The sequence below is a fragment of the Pseudorca crassidens genome, chromosome 20, assembly GCF_039906515.1.
Source record: "Pseudorca crassidens isolate mPseCra1 chromosome 20, mPseCra1.hap1, whole genome shotgun sequence".
In the NCBI taxonomy this organism is placed as follows: domain Eukaryota; kingdom Metazoa; phylum Chordata; class Mammalia; order Artiodactyla; family Delphinidae; genus Pseudorca; species Pseudorca crassidens.
The window spans coordinates 5,247,420-5,270,624 of NC_090315.1; the positions used below are offsets into that span (position 1 = coordinate 5,247,420).

The 23,205-nt window shown below is 47.3% G+C and overlaps 1 protein-coding gene across 2 annotated transcripts; it reads right to left on the bottom strand.

Moving 5' to 3' along the window:
* Positions 1-5,253: 5,253 nt before the first annotated feature.
* On the bottom strand, positions 5,254-12,366 carry LAIR1 (leukocyte associated immunoglobulin like receptor 1). 2 transcript variants are annotated; one of them, XM_067719227.1, is made up of 8 exons: positions 12,252-12,366; positions 11,780-11,815; positions 9,686-9,982; positions 7,021-7,131; positions 6,883-6,925; positions 6,762-6,799; positions 6,506-6,558; positions 5,254-5,960 (listed from the first exon to the last, which is right to left on the bottom strand). In XM_067719227.1, the coding sequence occupies exons 1-8, from the start codon at positions 12,283-12,285 to the stop codon at positions 5,814-5,816; spliced, it is 759 nt and encodes a 252-aa protein (XP_067575328.1). In that variant the 5' UTR covers positions 12,286-12,366; the 3' UTR covers positions 5,254-5,813. The 2 variants fall into 2 exon arrangements, with proteins under 2 accessions (XP_067575328.1, XP_067575329.1); XM_067719228.1 differs by lacking the exon at positions 6,883-6,925.
* Positions 12,367-23,205: the final 10,839 nt, after the last annotated feature.

Sequence of the window (23,205 nt, forward strand, 5' to 3'; positions counted from 1 at the left end):
CTTAGTATCAACTTGTCTAGTTCAAGAAGAAAAGCTTGTTAAACTCAAAAGCTTTTGCACGGCAAAGGAAACCATAAACAAAACCAAAAGACAGCCCACGGATTGGGAGAAAATATTTGTTGCAGATGATGTGACTGACAAGGGATTAGTCCCCAAAATTTACAAACAGCTCATGAGGCTTAATATCATCAAAACAAACAACCCAATGAAAAAATGGGCAGAAGACCTAGACAGACATTTCTCCAAAGAAGATATACCGATGGCCAAGAGGCACATGAAAAGATGTTCAACATCGCTAATCATTAGAGAAATGCAAATCAAAACCACAATGAGGTATCACCTCACACCAGTCAGAATGGCCATCATCAAAAAATCCACAAACAATAAATGCTGGAGAGGGTGTGGAGAGAAGGGAACCCTCCTGCACTGTTGGTGGGAATGTAAGTTGGTGCAGCCACTATGGAGAACAGTATGGAGGTTCCATAAAGAACTAAAAATAGAGCTACCATATGATCCTGCAGACCCACTCCTGGGCATATATCTGGAGAAAAACATGGTCCAAAAGGATACTTGCACTCCAGTATTCATTGCAGCACTGTTTACAATAGCCAAGACCTGGAAGCAACCTAAGTGTCCATCGGCAGATGAATGGATAAAGAAGTTGTGGCATATATGTACAATGGAATATTACTCAGCCATAAAAAGAAACGAAATTGAGTTATTTGTAGTGAGGTGGATGGACCTTGAGTCTGTCATACAGAGTGAAGTAAGTCAGAAAGGGAAAAGCAAATACTGTATGCTAATATATATATATGGAAACTAAAAAAAAAAAAAAAGGTTTTGAAGACCACAGTGGCAGGACAGGAATAAAGATGCAGACATAGAGAATGGACTTGAGTTCACAGGGAGGGGGTAGGGTAAGCTGGGACGATGTGAGAGAGTAGCGTGGAGTTATATTCACTACCAAATGTAAAATAACTAGTGGGAAGCACCCACATAGCACAGGGAGATCAGCTCGGTGCTTTGTGACCACGTAGAGGGGTGCGATAGGGAGTGTGGGAGGGAGACGCAAGAGGGAGGAGATACGGGGATATATAGCTGGTTCACTTTGTTATAAAGCAGAAACTAACACACCATTATAAAGCAATTATACTCCAATAAAGTTGTTTTAAAAAAAGTGAAAAGAATAGGGCATTCTGTGGAGGGTTTGTACAAAGTTTAAATATGCTAATGTTTGCATAGAACTAAAAGAGCCATTGCACCATTTTAAGAGCTGGCTGAATCTAGGTTGAATTTTTAAAATATTCTTAAGATATATAAGAACATTTTAAATACCAGGCCTTTAACAGGCATGCAGGTTTCTTATGTTTCTATCAAAAAGATACACAAGACGAAAAAATTGAGAACTCAATGCTGGCGCCCCCTAGCGGGTCTTCAGGCTAACGTTTCGTTTTTTGTTGTTTTTAGTTTTATTGCGGTATGCGGGCCTCTCACTGTCATGGCCTCTCCCGCTGCGGAGCACAGGCTCCGGACGCGCAGGCTCAGCGGCCATGGCTCACGGGCCCAGCCGCTCCGCGGCATGTGGGATCCTCCCGGACCGGGGCACGAACCCGCGTCCCCTGCATCGGCAGGCGGACTCTCAACCACTGTGCCACCAGGGAAGCCGTAACGTTTCGTTTGAATCTGAGTGGGAACCGCAGGTCTGACCCCTAAGTAGGGCGGTGACCACCTACACGTCCCACTCACAGCGGGATCGGGGCTCTCCGGGCGAGGGCCTCCCGGTGACCCCACGTCCTTGGCGGCGCAGCTGGTCCCTCTCCGGAGACGTGATCGTGCAGATCCCAAGTGTTTCATGTTGAGACAGCACGGAGTGGCCTTGTTTAGAAGCCCTGTAGCTTCAGCAACAAGGCTAAGTAATCAAGTGGGCAGTTGTGGACGGACCTAAATCTGTGTGAACTGACATGAGGAAAGAGTATATTTGGTTATATCTGTTCATATAACACGTCCATGAGGCCCGCCCATGGGGCCCGCCCCAGGGGCGGGATCAGGGAGAGAGGCATGAGGTCTCCCAGGTGTGGAATTCAGAGGGCGCTGGGCGGACTGACATTGTGCACGTGGAACAGAAGATGAAGAGCAGACTTAGGCAGATATGGGGGTCTGCTTTCTGCGCAGCCAAGGCAGGGTAAGCCCTTACCCGGGCGGAGGCCGTCTCACTGTGCGTTTCAGCTGTGTAACTATTGCAGCCAATAGACCCAAAAGTGTAACGACTCACGTGATAGGAATTAGTGCCTCTTCCATGCAACAGGTGAAGCTGATTCCAGCTCAGCAGGGAGGTGCTTTAAAATACTGTGTGTTAATTCTAAAATGTGAGGGAGCAGATCAGGAGACGCCTGCCATTGAAAAGATATTCATCACAGTTCCCAGGAGGAGGGGGCATGCATGCCACCCACCAGGGCCACGTAGGGAAGCACCAGAGACAGAAAGGAGGAGATGGAGTGAGGGGAAAATGGGAGCCTTTACTGTGGTTTCCACAAGAAGGAATGAGCAGGAAAGGGTAAGCAGGCATGGGATTGGCTGGATTAATGATTTCAGCGGGTTCTGGGGTGGAGGGGGCGTCCCTAGTTGTCATGTGCTTGGCCCTAGCGTGACAAGGGCAGGTGGATCGTGGCCCAGACCCCCATAGAGTGGACCCCCATAAAGGAGGGGGTGCGGTGTGGACTCTGGGTTGACTGGTTTGTATTTGATAAGTGCACCCCAGGAAGAGGACTCTTGCTCAGGAGCTGGGGCAGGGTGGGGGGCAGTGAGGGAGAAGGCGGGGGGGACAATGCAAGTGACTCAGGCATATTATCGGGTCATCTAGGAAAAGGTGTGTGCAGTGTCGACCTTAAAATTAAATGTCGTTATTTTACGGGCAAAATGAGTTTATTTAGGAATGGCAGAGGAATTGCGATTCAGGACATTCAAACTATGGCAAACCACAGTCAAGTCCAGAGAACAAGGAAGAGGAATGTTACTTTACAGAGAAAAAGGAGGAAGCTGGAAGGGGCTGCTTTGACTGAAAGTCCCTTGGAGAAAACCAAGAGGTCAGGCTGGTGGTGGTTTCTCATTGGCTGGGCTTTGCTGTTTCTCCTTGGCTAGGTTGTGACTGTTTCTCATTGTCTGGGCTTTGCTGTTTTCTCATTGGCTGAGTTGTTGCTGTTTCTTATTAGCTGAGCTGGTGCTGTTTCTCCTTGGCTAGGTTGTGACTGTTTCTCATTGGCTGGGCTTTGCTGTTTTCTCATTGGCTGAGTTGTTGCTGTTTCTCATTAGCTGAGCTGGTGCTGTTTCTCATTGGCTAAGTTGTGACTGTTTCTCATTGGCTAGCCTGTTGCTCTTTTCATTGGCTGGGCTATTGCTGGGCGAGGAGAAAATCATCCTTCTTCTGAAAATCAAGTTTCTTCCTGCCCAGGAATGTAAAGTAAGCTGCAGCAGAGGGTAGGGGTGAGAGAGCTCCCCTTTAGGGCTTCCCAACTCCGTTTTAAATTAGGTTTCCCTTTATTAATTTTCACACTAGCATATGCATGTATGACCCATGTTAAAGCATCAACTTTAGAGAAACCTGAAATATGACTAATACAAGGGGTACAGCAGGCTCTACTCTATGGGGTCATCCTGGGAACCAGGTGCCACACTCAGCGTGTGGGTCCAAGGTCACCCAGGGCATCCATACCCATCAGCAGAAGGGAAGAGCCGTGAGGATCTTGTGTGGGAGGTTCACGGGCCAGGCTTGGAAGAAGCTCCATCCATCCAGCTCACATGCCACTGTGAACTTCATCCCAGGACACACATAACCGCAGGGAGGCTGGGGAGATCATCTCGCTGGGAGCCCAGGAAGGGAGGACACGGTGCTGGTGAGCAGCCACAGTCCTGTCACACGGGGACCACCTGTCACACAGGAACCTCCTGTCACTTTGAGCACCGGGTGGGGGTGGGGGGGTTAACGGGTTGTGGGGTGCGTTTCCAGTCTCCACTGCTTCCTCCCCGACCTCCTCTTACGTAGAGGTTCTAGGGATACAAGAAATAGACTCTCAAACATTGATCATTTCACAAGCTAGTGGAAGAAGGAAACATTCCCGCAAGGAGGTACTTAGAATTCAGAGTGAGGCATTCAAGCCCAGAGGAGCCCACAAGCGGAGGTGGTGCTGAGGCCCGACACCCGCTCAGGTAGACAGAATAACAGCCCCAAAGATGTCCGCATCCGACGCCCTGGAGCCAACTGCTGTGTTACCTTAGGTACAAAAAGGGTCTTTGCAGGTGTGATTGAGTTAAGGATCTCAAGGGGGGGAATGAGCTTGTATGTTCCAGGTGGACCCAATGTAATCACCAGGGTCCTTGTAAGAGGGAGGAGGCAGGTGAGAGAGAGGGAAGGAGGTGCGACCACAGAAGCAGGGGTCCTAGTCAGAGGGAGGATTTGCAGAGGCTACAGTTCTCCTTGAAGGCAGAGGAAGGGGCCCCGAGCCAAGGAATGCAGACGGCCCCCAGACGCTGCTAAAGGTAAAGGAATGGGCTCTGCCCTGGAGGCTTCAGAAGGAGCGCAGCCCTGCTGACCCCTGATTTTAGCCCAGTTTAACATGTTAGCCTCTGAGCTCCTGAACTGTAGGATAATAAGTTGTGTTGTTTGGTGCCCCTATGTGAGGGGTTCGTTACAGCAGCAACTGCAAGCTTGTTGGGATGAACAGCCTCCAATCCCAAACCTGAAGGGCATTAGCCAGGTGACGGGGTGAAGGTCAGATCAAGGACAGTGTCCTACAGCTGATGGGTCCTCTTGTGTTTGGAGAATGCATGGTGTCCAGTGGGGATGAACTGGAGTAGGGGTGGGAAATGGGGACCTGCATGTTCCTCTGGGTGGACCTAAAGCCTGAGGGACCCTCCGTGTGCAGTCGTGGTCTCATCAACTCCCTCGCCCGCTCCACACGTGTCCGTGCATGTGGGTGTGTGCATAAGTATATGCGTTTGTACAGTACATGCGTGCATTCGTGGGCGTGCACATGGCGGGGGGGATGGCAGCTGTATCAGGTGGGGCAGGCCTGCGCCTTCACCCAGACAGAAGTCCCCTCAGACATCTCCCTCTCTCATCCCTGAGACACTCTTGAATCGGAAAACAAGGATGCCCTTTTTGTCGTTTCCCTCACTAAGTCTTGAGTGACTGTGGAGGCAGAGACTGGGACCTAGAACCTGTGTACCCCGGCGCCACACGCAGGGCTGACGCAGTCGGGCCTGTGAGGACATTTATTGATGAACAAGGTGAAGCATGATCCAGAAAACAGGGTATCAGCAATGAGCCGCATAAGTGTAGCCCAGATTCAAGATCAACAACTGAACTCTAGGAAGGTTCGTACAGTCGGCTGAGAAAACAAAACAGGTCTCTGGGGGCAGGGGAGGATTCACAGGACATATCTGGAATCAGCTGGGCGACTGTAGGACCATAGCTGGGTCTCTAGAAACAGCCAAGAGACTGCAGCTGGGTCTCTGGAAACAGCCAAGCACTATAGCTGGTTCTCTGGAAACAGCCAAGGGGCCACAGCTGGGTCTCTGAAACAAGTACTACACGTCCTCTCCAAGGAGCTAGTTGATTGTGGGAGGGGCCACATGGTGAATGAATCTCCTAGAAGTTGATTGGAGGGTCTCAGGACTCCAGCTCTTGCCAGCAGGAGAATTGACCGGATGACTTCAGGAAGGGCCGATTCCACAGGGAAACCCTCCAAATGTCCACTGCAGGCTTTTGCAAGAGTGCCCTCCTGTGTCTTTAGTGCAGAGGCCAGGTGGGCCTGGGGTCAGTTTCTGGCAAGGACTGCATACATGCTGGACTTGGCTGTGGGCTCTGTGGACAGTGGGGACGCAGCTCTGGCCACCCTCTGTGTGAAGGCCGGGTGGTCCAGCTGGGCATATATCACCTCCTGGGGGCCTCCTGCAGCAGAGGCCTGAGGAGAGAGACTCAGGGTGAGTATGGGTGGCTGAGGTGAGGGAGGGGCTGTGGGAGGGGAAGACTTTGGTCGCCAGATGCCAGGTGCCCCCGCACATCCCACCTCCTGAGTCGCCGTTGTGTAGTCCCCTCCTGCAGAGAAGCAGGGTTGGTCTGTGTGACCAATAGAATGTGGCAGAGTGAGGGCCACCTGTAGGGGAGGTCACAGAGGACAGTGTGCCTTCTGTTCCTCCCTCTTTGGGGTCCCTCCTGCTGGGGGAGGCCGGCCGCCATGGAGGAGCCCGTGTGGTGGGGAAATGGGGCTCCTCCCCACAGCCAGGGGACTGAGCCATCGTGGAAGTGGATCTTCCAGCCTCAGTTGAGCCTCCGATGAATGCAGCACTGGTTGGCATCTTGACAGCGACATCAGGACAGACCATGAGCCACCACCGCCCAGCTGATCCGATTCCTAATTCCTGGCCCAGGAAACTGAGATGATTTTGTTAAGCTGCTAATTTCAGGGGCTTTGGTACCCAGCAGGAGGTGACTAATGCAAGCACTTACTGAGGTGTCCACTTCCCCACTCTTCTCAGGAAGTCTGTCGACAGTGGCCAGATCTGGCAGGGAGAGGACAAGGGGTCAGTTCTCTGGGGTGGACCTTAGGGGGCAAATACGTCTGACCTCATAGCTTCATATTTGGTCTCCCACCCCATCTGGAACATTCTAGAATGCTCCCGAACACCGCCTACCACATTGCTTCCTGATGGCACTGAATCCCCACTTCCCCGCTCCCAGACCTGTCCCCCATCCTTGTCTTTACCTGGTGTCTCATCTGCAACGTCAACAGCGGGGCTGAGCCTGAGGGGAGAGAACACGTGAGCCCTCGGGGCTGCCTGGGGGCAGGGGGTTGGGGGCCCGGGGGTCACTCCCAGGAGCCTCACCTCTCCTGGGGCCTCTGCTCCTCACCTTTGCTTCTTGGGGGCCCTGGGGACAGTCGGGTGTGAATTCAGAAGAGAAGCCTTCTTCCCAGCACCCCAAACAGCCCGCCTGGGTCACCCCACCCTGTCCCTGAGACCTACCCCGTTTTCTCTCGTGCCGACGATGGAGGAGGAAAAGGCCCAGGAGAAGGAGACAAAGGAGAAAGGCCACAGGGACCCCAATGAGAATATAAAGATGCTCTGTCGGCAGGCCTGCGGGAGGTGGGAGGGTGGAATCCGATTACCGGCGGCATGCCCACCATGCGCTGGGCGCTTGTCATGTCCCCACTTACACATAAATCTCTCATGCCCAATAGTCCTGTGACATGATCTCCACTTTACAAAACCGGATCTGAGCGCTGGAGTCCTCTGTCCGCAGGGCACTGGTCAAGCTGGGATATGACCGGCACCAAAGCCCCTTCTTTCCCCCTTTCCCCAAAGAACACGCACCGGGCTCGTGCTTCTGCGTCCCCCTCGCCCATCAGGACGGTCATTGTCCTGCGGATGCGTCTGTGTCTCCGAGGAGTGAGGAGGGTCTGGGTCAGAGGCCTGATCTGGACAGAGAAGCCTCTGAGTCCCCCATCCCCACCTCCAAGGGGTCTCCTCCCCGGACCCCGACCTGCTCCCCCTAGAACAGCCCCATGGACCTTGCTGTGAGGATGGTTACCACCACGGTAGTCACGCGGGAGAATTTTCACTGAAATTTAGGTTAACTAAAAGTCAGATCGCCAGCTGCACTAGCCACTGCACTACCCCTGGCTAATGACACCCTCCCGGGATGACGCAGATACACAGCATCTCCTTCCTGCAGGAGGCTGCGTGGGACGGCGCTGCTCTCCGCGCTTTGTGCAACCTTTACAGAGACGGAAACCCAGCAGGAATCGAGAGCAGGAACCTCTGCCTGCTCACCTCCTTCTGGGTTCCCACGCCAAACACAAGAATCCCCATGTCTGATCTCTTCTGTTTTTCGCAGCAATCCCTGATGGGGCAGAAATGCTCTTCTGTGAGTCAAGAAGCCAAGACCCGATGTCCTCGAGCTGCCTGAAGCCCAGCCTTTAGCAGGTGAGAGGATGCAGCACCCGCCACGAGCTGCACTCCACGCATGCGCCTTTTGTCCATAACCTCCTTTACATCTAAGTGCTGTGCTCAGCATGGCTCATTTTACAGGCGGTCCAACTGACGTCTTGGGGGCTGGTACACCCACAAGGTTGGAGCGCTTCATCCCCTCTTCTGGTCAGCGCCCCCTCCCTCCCACTGCTCCAGAGGTTGAGTCCTCAACGTCCTTTAAAATAGAAAATTTCATTTCTTGGAGCATCCTTTCCTCAACACTGTCCTTGGTCCAGGATCCACGACCCCATCCTGCGTTTTAACGCCATTGCTGCCTGAGCTTCCCCTGCTGACATTTACTACGATTTAGAATAGCATATATGTTATACACGTACAAATAATATATAGCAATATGTTTACATCTATAATGTATATTACATATTATATAAATATGCTTAATGCCTAAATAGTAAATATAAATATATTTTAATATATATAATATATATAATATATAATATATAAATATATAAATATATATTAATATATATTATATTTTAAATTATGTGTTTTTAACTTACATATGTATAATTTAATTTATATGAATAATTTAAATTATACATAATTATTCTATACATAAAAATTATATCAGTTATACATATTTAATATATATTATGGTACACATTTTAATATTACATATACAGATGATAGTAATACATAATACATGATAACATAATATATAGCACACATTACTCATGTAACAATATAGTAATGTATATTATATTGTATTACTTATATATTTAATAGTGTAACTGTATTCTAATTTACTTAAATTATAGATCTGAAATTTTACATTGTAAGTTATATGTTTATATTTTCATATGCCCATATATACTTATATACATCCCTATTATTCATTCTAATGAATTCTCCCGCTAAAGTCTGGGAAGCCAGGGACCCTTTCTCCTCATTCACCATGTGCATCAGTCCCACGGCAGGAGGCTGTCTGGTGCACACGAGGTGAGAAGAAAATATTTCCTCGGTATTAATAAGATTAGCACTTCTCCAGGTTGTCCCATTTGGGAGCATATTTAAGCGGGTGTCCTCTGTACGTGAACTCCTGTGTCCCCAAAGCAACACGGCAGGGTCAGTGCCCCAGGAGGGTGTGGAGGGGGTCAAAGTGTCCCCAGTGGGCGCTGACTCCAGGACATCCTGGGGGCTGACTGCACACAGGGACAGGGACGGCCTCATCCCAGAGGTCCCCCAAAGCACCATCCAGGCCTGGTCAGGGGTCTAGGACCATGTGATGTGCCCGATGGAGGGTGGGCCACACCACAGGGGACACATGGCTTAGGGCCCACAGATTCTCACCCAGTGGAAAGGACAGTCGACACCATCTGAGGGAAAAGACACAGGTTCCCTTGAAGGGGTCTGTCCTCACCCCATCTCTGGAAGCGCACCCCCCGCCAGCCCAGCAGGGATAGCTCTGTGCCCACCCTGATGCTGGGGCTGAGTGTCCAGGTCACCGTGGTGTCCAGGTGAGACCAGGCTCCAGGGACCTGAGCCAGGTGTGAAGGCAGAGAGATGTGTGTGCAGACGGAAGAGGGAACCAGAGGGTTTGGGGGTCAGGAGGGGGCAGGGGAGCCTGTGGACGGAGGACACAGCTGGGGACAGGGTCCAGGGACCTGGGGCAAACCTGAGGGCAGAGCAGAGACCTCCTCACCTGTCACCGGCAGGTCCAGGGGCTCACTGGGCTCAGACCAGTGATTACCTTTTCGATGGAGGCACTGATAATGCTGGGCAGCGTCTCTACTCACAGCGGTGATGCAGAATCTGGCCTCTGTCTGGTATGGACCAATTTGAAACACAGTTTTCTCATCCTTGAAGTCACTCCTATTGTCCTTCCTCTCCAGACGGAATTCCTCAGCCCCAGCAGGGCCCCTGCACACAATGGTCACAGGCCACCCCTGGGGGCTTACAGAGTCGGGCTCAGCCCTGGTGGAGCGACTGGGCAGGGTCCCTGGGATGGGTAAGAGCAGAGTCTCAGCATCCATTAAGTGAAAATCGTCACGTCACATAATTCACCCATTTGTGTTGCTCAATTCGGTACTTTTTTTTTTTTTAACTTGCAAAGTTGTGCAACCGTCACCACAATACAATTTTTTTTGGCTGCACTGCATGTGAGATCTTCGTTCCCCAACCAGGGATCAAACCCACACCCCCTGCATTGGAAGCATTCAGTCTTGACCACTGGACCACCAGGGAAGTCCCACAATCCAATTTTAGACCATTTCCATCATCCTCCCCCAAAAGACCCCCCAGGTCCATTCTATGAGCATATAAATTCCCATCACTGTGGAGTGATTTTCCCCACTTGACTTAAGGACCCTGAGGCTTGGTCACGTCTTGTTCAGGGTGACGTGGGAGGTGTCAGAGCAGGCTGGGCCCCCGGGCATGTCTGCTGCAGGGGGCGGCTCTCTCCCTGCCCACGGCCACTCTAGGGGAACAGAGACAGCTGGGAGGGTGGCACAGGATGGGAATGACCGGGTCATTCCTGGGACAAGGAAAGCAGGGGTCTCAGTCGGTAGGAATGATCTGGGCTGGTCTGAAGGACAGCTGCCAGTCCCAGGTGGGATTGTATGGGGTGAGGGACGCAGTCTGCAGCGCGGCTGTGTGTGTGTGTGTGTGTGTGTGTGTGTGTGTGTGTGTGTGTGTTTACCTTCATCTCAGCTTATTTCCATTTCCTTGTTACGGAGGCTCTGGAAACCCCAAATGTCTCAACTGGGCTGGGGGCAGGGGGAAGAGCGGGTTTGTAGCCCTGAAACAGGAAGCTGGCCTCACATTCAGCAAAATCCCATAGAGGCAGGGGGCTGGCAGAGGTCACTCATTCACTCTTTCTTTCTTTTGACCACACCTTAGCTCTCATCTATCTGTTTACTGATGCCTCCATGTACCACTGGTTCCACAAATATGAGAAACACCCAGGATGCCTGCCCTCTTGGGGCTGAAAGTCTAGAGAGAGGATAGCCATTGACAAATAATTGTGCAAATCCACGGGTACAAACGGTGGTACATGCCCTCGGGGTGAGTGTGGGAATCTCGGGGGCAGACAGGAGGCAGAGCTGCCGTCCTCTGGGAGGTCCAAGGGAAGAGATATCTGAGCCAAGATCTGAGGTCAGGGATGAATTCCCCAGGCCGAGGGACAGGGGACACCGGGTATTCAGGGTGGTGCGGAGTCTGGAGCTGAGTGGGAAGATGGCATTTAGAAAGGGAAAGAAAACCAAGGTAACTGAGATAAGTGGGCCAGACAGCATGGGGACAGACAGATCCAGGCCAAAGAGAGATGCGTGGGTCTCAGTCTGTCTGAAGGTAAACTGTGAGAGGACTTGAAGGAAGATTACGGTCCTGAAGATAAATTATATACTATATAGATATTTAAAGTTTTTAAGTAAAACTTTTAAATGATCATTTAAAACCACATCACTGTGTGCTACAGTCCGTACGAGAGGACGGAGACGGTGGGATTGAGGAGGATTCTGAGTCTGCCCTTGGCGAGGTCATGTTCTCTGCCCAGGGGCTGCCGCGGGAGATCTGGGCTTGTGCGGGGAGAGCTCGTGGGTGCAGCCTGGTCTGTATGCTCTGAATCGTCCCTGGGGGCCATCAAGAGCAGAGGGGGAGAACGCGGGAGAGACCTGAGCGAGGGTTATACATTGGAGGTTGTTTGCAATTCGAGGTGTATGTCAGGGCCCCCAGGATCAGCTCCACTCTCACCTACATCTGCCTGCGGGGTGCAGAGGGGATTGGGGAGAAGACTCACCCGCCTGTGTGTGCATCGTGTGACCCAGACAGAGCACTGGAAGAGAAGTTGTAGTGAGAAAGACGCCCACTGTACGGTTTCCTCATGGGGCCGCAGTCAAGCGGGGGCCTTGAGGAGCCAGCGGGGTAGGGGGTGGTCATCGTCCCATACTTCCCCGACACCCCGGTCAACATTGCCTCTGAGTACGAGCCCTCTCCTTGCTCTGAAATCGTCTCAGGACAAACCCCCAACCCCTCTTCCAAGCAGGTGTTCCTCCCTGCCCCCCAGCCCTTCTCAGTCTGAACTCAACCCCATACCCAGGCACCATTTCCAGCACTGAACCTTCCGTGGTAAGACTTAGGTTTTGGCCAGAGCTGAGGGGGACCACTTTGCCCCGCTAGGGCCCCAGCGTCTTCTGGGCTGGAGTCGGGACGGAGCTGGGAAGCAGAGCCCCTCTGCCCCTGGATTCCTACCCCTCCATTCCAGGACTCACCCAGGCCCAGGAGGGTGGTGGGACGGGGGGACATGGCCCAGCCCCTGCGCCCGGCACCGTCCTGGAGTTTGTGAGTGAAGGAGAGAGCCTGTAGGCTACACGAGAAAAGAGGATGTGGTGGCTAGGGCCCCTGTCTGGGGTTTCTACATCAACGGCCTCACACAAAGGGGAAGAGCTCTCTCTCCCCTCCCATCCACGCTTCCCACTAACGAGACAGAGGTGGGGCCTGGCTTCCAAAAGTTGTTTGTTCCCCCTGTGCACTGATGAGGCTGAACTCGTCTCTGGAGGCACCCCTTGAGGTGGGAGCCTCATTCTCACTCTGTGGGGCAAGCAGAACACGGATTTGTGCAGCAAACTGACTTGACTGTTGGTCCCAGCTCCACACAATAGCCGTCTGTTCTTGGGCAAAGAGTTACACCACTTTATGCCAACATTTCCTTGTGTTTAAAATGGGAAGCCCCAAATCCCCCTCCAGGTATTTAATATTACAATATATGTTACATTCCCAGCAAGGTATTGAGCTCATTAAAAATATCTCACTCACATGGGTTCTCTGCCTATCTTCCCAAAGTGGCATGGGAACCAGGGAAAGGGAGGCTGGTCCATCAGCACAAGCAAAATCCTAAAGGGATTGGGTGATCAGGAGACAGACCTTGGGAGCTGGCCCTGGGCTTGGGATCAGGTGGGGCACCCAGCTGGGTGCTGAAATAAAGAGCAGGACCAGGGATGGGGAGGGCGTTTGTGCACACGGAGCCCAGTAAGACAGGAGCCCCATCAGGGAATCTCATGTCCACTGCCCCTAAGGCCAGGCAAGAGCTGCTTCTCCCAGGGGGTAGCTGTGCCAGACACTGATGTCTGCACAGCAGCCGATGCTCACTTTTTCCTTATCAACAGAAACCTAGTTCTGTTTGAGTGGCTATGTTCCAACCCTGGAGCTGAGGGATGGGGGGAGTGCAGAGGATAAAATTTGGGTTAAGGCAAGCCAGCAATCCCATTTGCAGCGATTGGTCCAGAGGGGGCACATGAGCATGTATGGCCAATGATACATAAAGCAGGATATATCAGGGTTTCTGGGAATCATATTTGTCTCTTAATAACAGAGGGTCTCATGAGACTTTTGCCTCCTTTTCTCCTGTCCATGGGCAGCTATATCATGATGATGTGATATCTGGAGCTGCAGCAGCCATCTTGCAACCATGAGGCAACAAGCTTGACTACAATAGCAGAAATACTGAACAAACTGAGGGGAAAGAATACAAGATCCAGGGTTCATAGAAGGTCCCCAAATGCTGAACCAGCCCTGGGACTGCCTATCCCTGGAATTCTTAATAAGTAAACAATAAATATACTAGATTTTCTGTCAAAACTTCAGACTAAATCTGTGGACCACGCTCCATTTTAAAATAATAATTATTTTAAAAACTAAAATTGCTTAATAGATTATTTTAAAGGTCTTCTTAAATGCCTCAAAGAAATGAACACTAAGTGAAGGCTATGTAGTCAAAAATTAAAGGAAGACAAGATTCCCCAGAGTCAAGTTGAATGCTGAACATGGTTCTCACCTTGACAATGATGCATTAAGTTTTATTTTCATGGCCTTGCAGATGGTAGAGGCTAAAGGGTAAAGTCCAGGGGTCACCCTCGTTGATTAACACCAGCCAGCCCTATGTATCCGCGTTTTTCTGGTGTGTGTGTGTGTCTCTCTCTCTCTCTCTCTCTCATCTTCATTAGTGGCTTTTATCAGGTTTATTGAAGGATAATTTGCAGACAGCCAACTGCATCCATTAAATATGTGCAATTCAATGAGCTCTGGTAGTTGTGAAACCACCATCATAGTCAAGATTTCCATCGCCACCAAGATTCCTTGTTCCCTTTGTGAAAATAAGCAAAGTAACCTCATTTAAAATGGAGCCGGGAAGCCCGGAAAGGGGAACTCTCAGGCATGTAGCACTTGGTGCAACCTGCACTCCCAGTACGGAGAAGGAAGACGAGAATTATTTAGACAAGGGAGGACATTAATTACATGGGAATTTCATCCCCTGCTTTAAGAAAAAGAAGGAAGATCCTTCCGTGCCCCAGCAACAATGCTCTAACCACTGCTTCCAGCCAATGAGAAAATGTCAAACGTCTAACTCTTGTTCTTCAGTGAATTTCTGTTCAAAACAGTCCTTCCCCGTTTCCTCCTAAAACCCGATAAGAGGTGACCTCCCTTTTATCTCTTTAGACTTGCCTGTGATCCACCATAGCTGGCCTGTCCCAAATAGCAATTTTCTGCGATTCCCAAATAAACCATTTTGCTGCCAAGGAAACTGGCTATTTTATTTTTATGGTTGCTACTCCTTGGTCCCAGGTGATCACTGCCAACCAGAGAATGTCACTTTCTTTCTGGCTCTACAAGGATTGAGTCATTAGTCACTGGAGTTACTCACTTTCGACACACCCTGAAGGGTGTTCAAGGCAGGGATCTGGAATGAGGCACTCTGTGCTCTGGGAAAGCTGGCAGAACAGGCCTTCAGAGAGTTAGATATTTTCAGGAGAAGATTTTATGAACCCAATTTCTTGCATCTTCTCGTACTTAGAAAAGCACTAAAGTCATTAACTAAGGTATCTGTTCCTCGTGAGTAGCAGCAGCTTTCTACAGAGATGTGTGCTTGACGGCATGTACGCCTTCCCCAAAATCACATAGATGCTGATATCGGAGCAGTTCCTCAGAGCTCTCTGAGAGGCTGTCTCTTGGGCAACAGTCCTCAGTATGTCCCCAAATAAAACAGAACCTCACAACTCTCACTGTGCATTTTTATTGCAGTCAACACCATTGATCCTTCTTTTCTTTTTAGAAAATATGTATCTGCTAACTTATTTTTTTATTGAAGTGTAGTTGATTTACAATATTGTGTTAGTTTCAGGCGTACAGCAAAGTGATTTGGTTTTATATATATATATATATATATATATATATGGAAAAAGAATACGTGGGTGTTACTCACGTATTCTTTTTTCTCAATTCTTTTCCACTATAGGTTATTACTAGACTTCCCTGTGCTATACAGCAAATCCTTGTTTATCTATTTAATATATGGTAGTGTGTATCTGTTAATTCCATACTTCTAATTTATCCCTCTCCTCCTTTCGCCTTTGGTAACCATAAGTTTGTTTTCTATGTCTGTGAATCTGTTTTCTATGTCTGTGAATCTGTTTCTGTTTTGTAAGTAAGTAAGTAAGTTCATTTGTAAGTAAGTTCATTTGTACTGTTTTTTAGATTCCACATGTAAGTGATATAATATTTGTCTTTTTCTGTCTGACTTCACTAGATCCACCTATGTTGCTGCAAATGGCATTATTTCACCTATGTTGCTGCAAATGGCATTATTTCATTCGTTTTTATGACTGGGTAATATTCCATTGCATATATGTACCACATCTTCTTTATCTATTCATCTGTCATGGACTCTTAGGTTACTTCCCTATCTTGCCTACTGGGAATAGTGCTTCAGTGAACATTGGGGTGCACGTATCTTTTCAAATTAGAGTTTTCATCTTTTCCAGATATATGCCCAGGAGTGGGATTGCTGGGTCATATGGTAGCTCTATTTTAGTTTTTTAAGGAACCACCATACTGTTCTCCATAGTGACTGCACCAATTTACATTCCCACCAAGAGTATAGGAAGGTTCCCTTTTCTTCACACCCTCTCCAGCATTTATTATTCATAGATTTTTTGATGATAGCCATTCTTTTCTTTCTTTCTTTTTTAACATCTTTATTGGAGTATAATTACTTTACAATATTGTGTTAGTTTCTGCTGTATAACAAAGTGAATCAGCTATTCATATACATATATCCCCGTATCTCCTCCCTCTTGCGTCTCCCTCCCACCCTCCCCTCTAGGTGGTCACAAAGCACCGAGCTGATCTCCCTGTGCTATGCAGCTGCTTCCCACTAGCTATCTGTTTTACATTTGGTAGTGTATATATGTCGGTGCTACTCCCTCCCTTCATCCCAGCTTACCCTTCCCCCTCCCCGTATCCTCAAGTCCATTCTCTACGTCGGCATCTTTATTGCTGTCCTGTCCCTAGGTTCTGCAGAACCATTTTTTTTTTAGATTCCATATATATGTGTGATGACAGCCATTCTGACAGGTGATACCTCATTGTAGTTTTGAGTTACATTTCTCTAATAATTAGCGATGTTGAATATCTTTTCATGTGCCTGTTGGCCATCTTTATGTCTTCTTTGGAGAAATGTTTGTTTAGATCTTTGCTAACTTATTTTTTAAAAAAACCTACCTTGTCGTAATTTTAGATTTGCAGAAAAGTTGCAAAGACACAGAAAAATCCCATATGCCCTTCACACAGTTTCCCCTAATGTTAATGTTTCGCATAACCATAGTACATCTGTCAAAAACAAGCAATTAACATTGATTCAATCATTAACTAGTACAAACTTTATTTGGAATTAATACGTTTTTTCACTAATGTTCTTTTCCTGTGCAAAGATCCAATTCAGAATAACATTTGGATGTAGTTCTCGCTGTTTTAAATACAGAGAAGAGTTTCTGTTTTCCTCGTTGGATCCTAATTACTATTCCCATCATACCTGAAGGGCATATGCAAGGAGGATATGGGGACAGGCTGACTACTTAGGAAAAGAAGGACTAAAAGAATTAACATCTACAGGGACTTTCCTGGTGGCGCAGTGGTTGAGAATCCGCCCGCCAATTCAGGGGACAGGGGTTCAAGCCCTGGTCCAGGAAGATCCCACATGCCATGGAGCAACTAAGCCCGTGCGCCACAACTTCTGAGGCTGCCTTCTAGAGCTAGCGAACCACAACTACTGAAGCCTGTGCACCTAGAACCCGTGCTTCACAACAGGAGAGGCCACCGCAATGAGACGCCTGTGCACCGCAACAAAGAGTAGCCCCTGCTCACCACAAGTAGAGAAAGCCCGCGTGCAGCAACAAAGACCCAACGCAGCCAAAAATAAATAAATTTATATATATGTATGCTCAAGAATTAGCATCTACAGCTTCCTCCTGGGCCAGCAGGTCCATCAGGGCAGTTATTCTGGTTTTTTCTTTCCGGAAGTTGATGTGGAGCTGTCATCCCTCAGTATTCACAGTAAGGCCCCCAACCTTTGCATCCTTCTGACACATGGGTCTCCAACTGGAGAGCATTCATGCCCAAGGCTCAATACAGGTCAAAATGATTTTTGAAATCAAATACAGAGTAAATGTGGGCTAATGTTCTATTAATTCATTAACGATGGAATCATCCTTCGAAATTCCTATCTTTACTCAAATATTTACCCTTTCCATGGTTCTTCCTTCCCTCCTACATGTCTCTGTTTCTACTGGGATTATTCTCCTTTTGCCTGAAACTTTCATTCTTTTGGTGCCCATCTGTTGGTGAATAATACAATTTTTCATTGCCAAAATGTCTGTATGTCACCGCCAATATTGAAGTTTTCTCTTGTAGAGTTCTAGGTTGGCAGTTTTTTTTTTTTTTTTAGCGCTTAAATATGGTATTAATCATTTTTGTTGCAAATGAACTGTAACTCTTCTCGTTGTTCCTTTGAAAGTCATGTATCCTTTTTCTTTCAGTGTGTTTAAGATTTTGTCTTTGGGGTTCAGCAGTTTTCCTCTGATGTATCTCAGGGTGTGTGTGTGTGTGTGTGTGTTGACTTTTATTGATGTGTACTAGATTAAAAGTGCACATATCAGGGACGTCCTGGTGGTCTAGTGGTTAAGACACTGCGCCTCCACTGCAGGGGGCATGGGTTTGATCCCTGGCTGGGGAACTAAGATCCCGAATGCAGATCCCCGGTGGGGGAATCAAGATCTCACATGCGGGCTTCTCTGGTGGCGCAGTGGTTGAGAGTCCGCCTGCCGATGCAGGGGACGTGGGTTCGTGCCCCGGTCCGGGAAGATCCCACATGCCGCGGAGCGGCTGGGCCCGTGAGCCATGGCTGCTGAGCCTGCGCGTCCGGAGCCTGTGCTCCGCAATGGGAGAGGCCACAACAGTGAGAGGCCCGCGTACCGCAAAAAAAAAAAAAAAAAAAAAAAAAAAAAAAAAGATCCCACATGCCGTGCGGCGTGGCCCAAAAAAACCAAAAGTGCACATATCGAATGCACCGCTTGTTGAATTTTCACAAGTTGAGCACTCTCATGTTTTCCGGTAACTTCTCTCCAAAGGTAATGCCTACACTAACTTCTAACAGCATGGGTTAAATTTGCTTGTTTTGGTTCTTTACGTCAACATGAAACTTCTCTGCGCTCTGTGTGTGTGTGTGTGGCTTCTTCTGTGCAACCAGATGTTTGTAAGATGTGTCCATAGTCATGCAGGGAGCTGTGGACCTTCAGCTGGGGTTGCTCTGGAGGATTCTACTGCGTGAATCACCACAATGAGCGTATCCATCCTCGTGCGAACAGGCATTTGCTTAGCTTCTGGTTTAGGTTACGATGGAGAGTCTTGCTTTGAATTTCTTAATACGTGTGAAGTGATGAACATATCTGTGCATTTTTTGCTGGAATAAACCTACATGTGTAACTGCTGTGTGTTGTGCATTTATTCAACTTTAGTAGGTACTGCTGAACGTTTTTCAAAGTGACTATTAATTTAATCAATGCGGATTAATTAATTAATCTGAGCGTCTGGTTATTCCACATCCTCACCAACCCCTCCAATTTTGCATCTTTTTATTTTAGCCGCGCTGGGATGGGTGGTGGTACCTTTGTGGTTTCACTTTGCATTTCTCTAATGACTGTGGTTTTTGGTCATTTGAATATTCATTTTATTTTTGTGAAATGTCTATTTGAGTCATTTTCTCATTTCAGAAAATTGGGTTGACTTTTTTACTAAACAATAGGAAGCTTTCTCTTTTTCTTATTATGCATGTGAGTCCTTTATCAGATATGTTCATTGTGATTATTCCTGGTCTAGCTGGGGTTTACTTTCTTATTGGGGCATTTTGAAGAATAGAATTTCTGAATCTTATTGTAGTCCAGTGTATCTAATTTTTATTTTATATTTAGTGCTGCTGCAAAATGTGAAGAAGCTTCCTGTGTATTCCTCCCAGAACTATATATGTACTTTTTTTTTTTTTGCGGTACGCGGGCCTCTCACTGCTGTGGCCTCTCCCGTTGCGGAGCACAGGCTCCGGACGCACAGGCTCAGCGGCCATGGCTCATGGGCCCAGCCGCTCCGGGACATGTGGGATCTTCCCGGACCGGGGCACGAGCCCGTGTCCCCTGCATCGGCAGGTGGACTCTCAACCTCTGCGCCACCAGGGAAGCCCTATATGTACTTTCTAGATTTATATCTTCAGTCCTTGGGAAATAATGGTGTGTGTGTATGTTGTGTGCTAAGAGTCCACAAACATTTTTCATGTGGAAATCCGATTGATACAAGCACAATTCATTGGAAGGACCATCCTGTCCTCATTGAGCTCCTGGATATCCTGTGTCATATAGCAGGAGACTGAACGCATCTGTTACCAGCCTTTCTGTTCTGTTCTAATGTATAGTTCGTGTATCTGTGCAGCCATATCACATGGATCCAGACACTCTAGCTTCATGACACCTAGGAGTGTGCGTCTTCCAGCTTTGTTCTTCTTTTTCAAGATATCATTGAATAATTTTGGCCCTCGGTATGTCTAAGAAAAAAAAACTCCCTGGGTTTTATATATACATAGCAGTTCGTATCTGCTAATCTCAGACTCCTAATTTGTCCCTCTCCCCACCCGTTCCCCTTTGGTAACCAGAAGTTTGTTTTTGCCTGTGAGTCTGTTTCTGTTTTGTAAATAAGTTCATTCGTATCATTTTTTAGATTCTGCATGTAAGTGGTATCATATGATATTTGTCTTTCTATGTCTGACTTACTTCATTTAGTATGATGATCTCTAGGTCCATCCATGTTGCTGCAAATGGCATTATTTCATTCTTTTTTATGGCTGAGTAATATTCCATTGCATATATGTACCACATCTTCTTTATCCATTCCTCTGTCAATGGACGTTTAGGTTGCTTCCATATCTTGGCTATTGTGAATAGTGCTGCTATGAACACAGGGCTGCATGCATCTTTTTGAATTAGAGTTTTCATCTTTTCCAGATACATGCCCAGGAGTGGGATTGCTGGATCATATGGTAACTCTGTTTTAGTTTTCCCCTGGGTTTTGATTGAAATTTCATCAAATCCACAGACTCCTTCTGGGACTATCAACATCTTTACAATGTTGAGTCTTTCTACGCTCTATTTAAAATTTAGGATTTCTGAGTTTCTCTCAACATGTTTTGTAGTTCAATGTGGTGGTCTTACACATCCTTTCTTAGATTTATTGCTTTAATTACATGTTTTTAGATTATTGTGTATGTCATTGGTTTTTTAAAATTTTATTTCTACCCCCCCCTTTGTTTTTTCTTTTTGCTGTTATGAAGAAACATGGTTGGGTTTTTGTGGACCTTCTATATAACAGCCTTGCAAAATTCATTTATTAATTTTGATAGTTTGTATAGTCTCTTGGATTTTTTATATATACAACAGTATATTCTATTTTCAGTGACAGTTTGTATTACTTTGTTTCCAATACTTATGGCTTTCATCCCTTTTTCTTGCTTTTTTGTACTGGCTAGAATCGCTAATGAATATAAATGATGACATCAAGATTTCACCGTTTAATATGATGCTTTTTGTAGGGCTACTTACATCTTCTTTACCAGATTAAGAAATTTCCTATTTTACGGTAGTTTGTATTTTTTTGTTCTGTTTTGTTTCCTTTACCGTGAATGGCCATTTAATTTTCTTAAATGTGTTCTCATCTGTCATATGTTCTGCATATAATTTACCTCTTTTTTCCTCTGTCAATGAGGAAAGTTATAGTGATGTGGTTTTTTTATTTTATGGTTTTTTTTGGCTGTGTTGGGTCTTCGTTGCTGTGCGTGGGCTTTCTCTAGTTGTGGTGAGCGGGGGCTACTCTTCGTTGCAGTGCACGGGCTTCTCATTGTGGTGGCTTCTCTTGTTGTGGAGCATGGGCTCTAGGCACGTGGGCTTCAGTAGTTGTAGCATGCGGTCTCAGTAGTTGTGACGCACGGGCTTAGTTGCTCTGCGGCACGTGGGATCTTCCCGGACCAGAGCTCGAACCCTTGTCCCCTGCATTGGCAGGAGGATTCTTAATCACTGCGCCACCAGGGAAGTCCCTACTGATGTTTTGGGGGTTTTTTGGTGGTACGTGGGCCTCTCACTGTTGTGGCCTCTCCCGTTGCGGAGCACAGGCTCCGGACGCTCAGGCTCAGCGGCCATGGCTCGGGCCCAGCCGCTCCAAGGCATGTGGGATCTTCCCGGACCGGGGCACGAACCCGCATCCCCTGCATCGGCAGGCGGACTCTCAACCACTGCGCCACCAGGGAAGCCCCCCCTGATGTATTTTTAAATGTTAAGTCATTCTGCATACAAGGTATAAATCCCACTTGGTTATAAAATAGTATTGTTATTATATAACTATATTATTTGCTCATTTTTATTAAGGATTCTTGACAAGATTAGTTTGTAATATTTTATCACATAATATCCTTAGTTGGGCTTTGAAATCAAGACTTTGCTCGAATTCCAAAATGGGATATAGAAAACAGTATAGATCTTCCTCAAAAAATTAAAAATAGAACTACCATATGACCCAGCAATCCCACTTCTGAGTATATATCTAAAGGAAATGAAAACAGAATCTCTAAGAGATTTCTGAATTCCCATGTTCATTGCAGCGTTATTCAGAATAGCCAAGATATGGAAGCAACCTAAGTGTCACTCAACAGATGAATGGTTAAAGAAGATGTGGTATATTTATAAGTGGAATATTATTCAGCCATGAGAAAGAAAGAAATCCTACCATTTGGAAAAGTAAGGATGAGCCCTGAGGGCATCATGCTGAGTGAAGTAAATCAGACAGAGAAAGACAAATGTTGTACGATCTCACTTCTATAGGGCATCTAAAAAAAGCCAACTCGTAGAAACAGAGGGTAGAATGATTGTCTTTTAAGGGCTGGGGTGGGGCAAGTGGGGATATGCTGGCCAAAGGGTACCAGCTTGCAGTTGTAAGATGAAGAAGTTCTGGGGATCTAATATATAGCATGGTAGTTATAGGCAACAATACCGTACTCTAGACTTCAAAGTTGCTAAGAGACTAGATCTTGTTCTCGGCACAAAGGAAAAGAGAAATGGCAGCTGTGTGACGGGATGGATGTGTTAGCTAATGCTACAGTGGTAATCAAGGTGCAATATTTAAATGTATCAAATCAATTCCACAAGTCTCTTAGAATTTTCCTTTGGGTTTCCATTTTCTTTTCTGAGTACTTCAATCTGGATAGATTTATCTTATGTCCAGTTTATTGTTTTTGTGTTCTGCACTGTTCCGGCCCCCCATGACCATGAAGTCAGGGTCCAAAACTCATTAGGATCCAATGACATGAGAGGTCGTTGTCAGAAAAGCCATTGTGACTGGAGATGTCTTCAGTGACTGAAGTCACCAAGTTCAAGGGAAGCCAGAAAAGCCACGGTCTGCTAAGCAAGACCTGGAACGTTAGCTCATCTCTCTTAGGACAGAAAGGATAAGTCCCACCAGGTCTCTGAGTGATGCCTCTTGGTCATAGGCTCTCCGGAGACTGTCTGAGCATCTGCTTCAGGGAAGATGCCCATTTTCCTTTGAGTCCCCTTTGCGAAGAGTGTGGGGTGTTAAGGTGGCCAGCCAGCTCCCTAAACCAGCACTTTCCAATTAAAATACAATATCAACCGCAAGTACTGCCACATGTGTGTGTTTAAAGGTCCACACTAAAAAGAAACTGATGGAAAGTAATTATACCTATGTTTCATTTAACCCAATCTGTTTTAAAACGATATCTTTGCAGTGTAAAAAATGACCAACGACATAGCTCACGCTCTTTCTTTTTACTGTGTCTTCCAGGTCCCG

Excerpts from the sequence above, each read along its gene's own strand:
- LAIR1 (XM_067719227.1), bottom strand. The coding sequence starts at position 12,285 with ATGTCCCCCCGTCCCACCACCCTCCTGGGCCTGG. Across the intron at positions 6,926-7,020 it reads TCGGCACGAGAGAAAACGGG|GGCCCCCAAGAAGCAAAGGT; the intron begins GTAGGTCTCAGG and ends GACTGTCCCCAG. Across the intron at positions 5,961-6,505 it reads GTGGGGAAGTGGACACCTCA|GCCTCTGCTGCAGGAGGCCC; the intron begins GTAAGTGCTTGC and ends CTCTCTCCTCAG.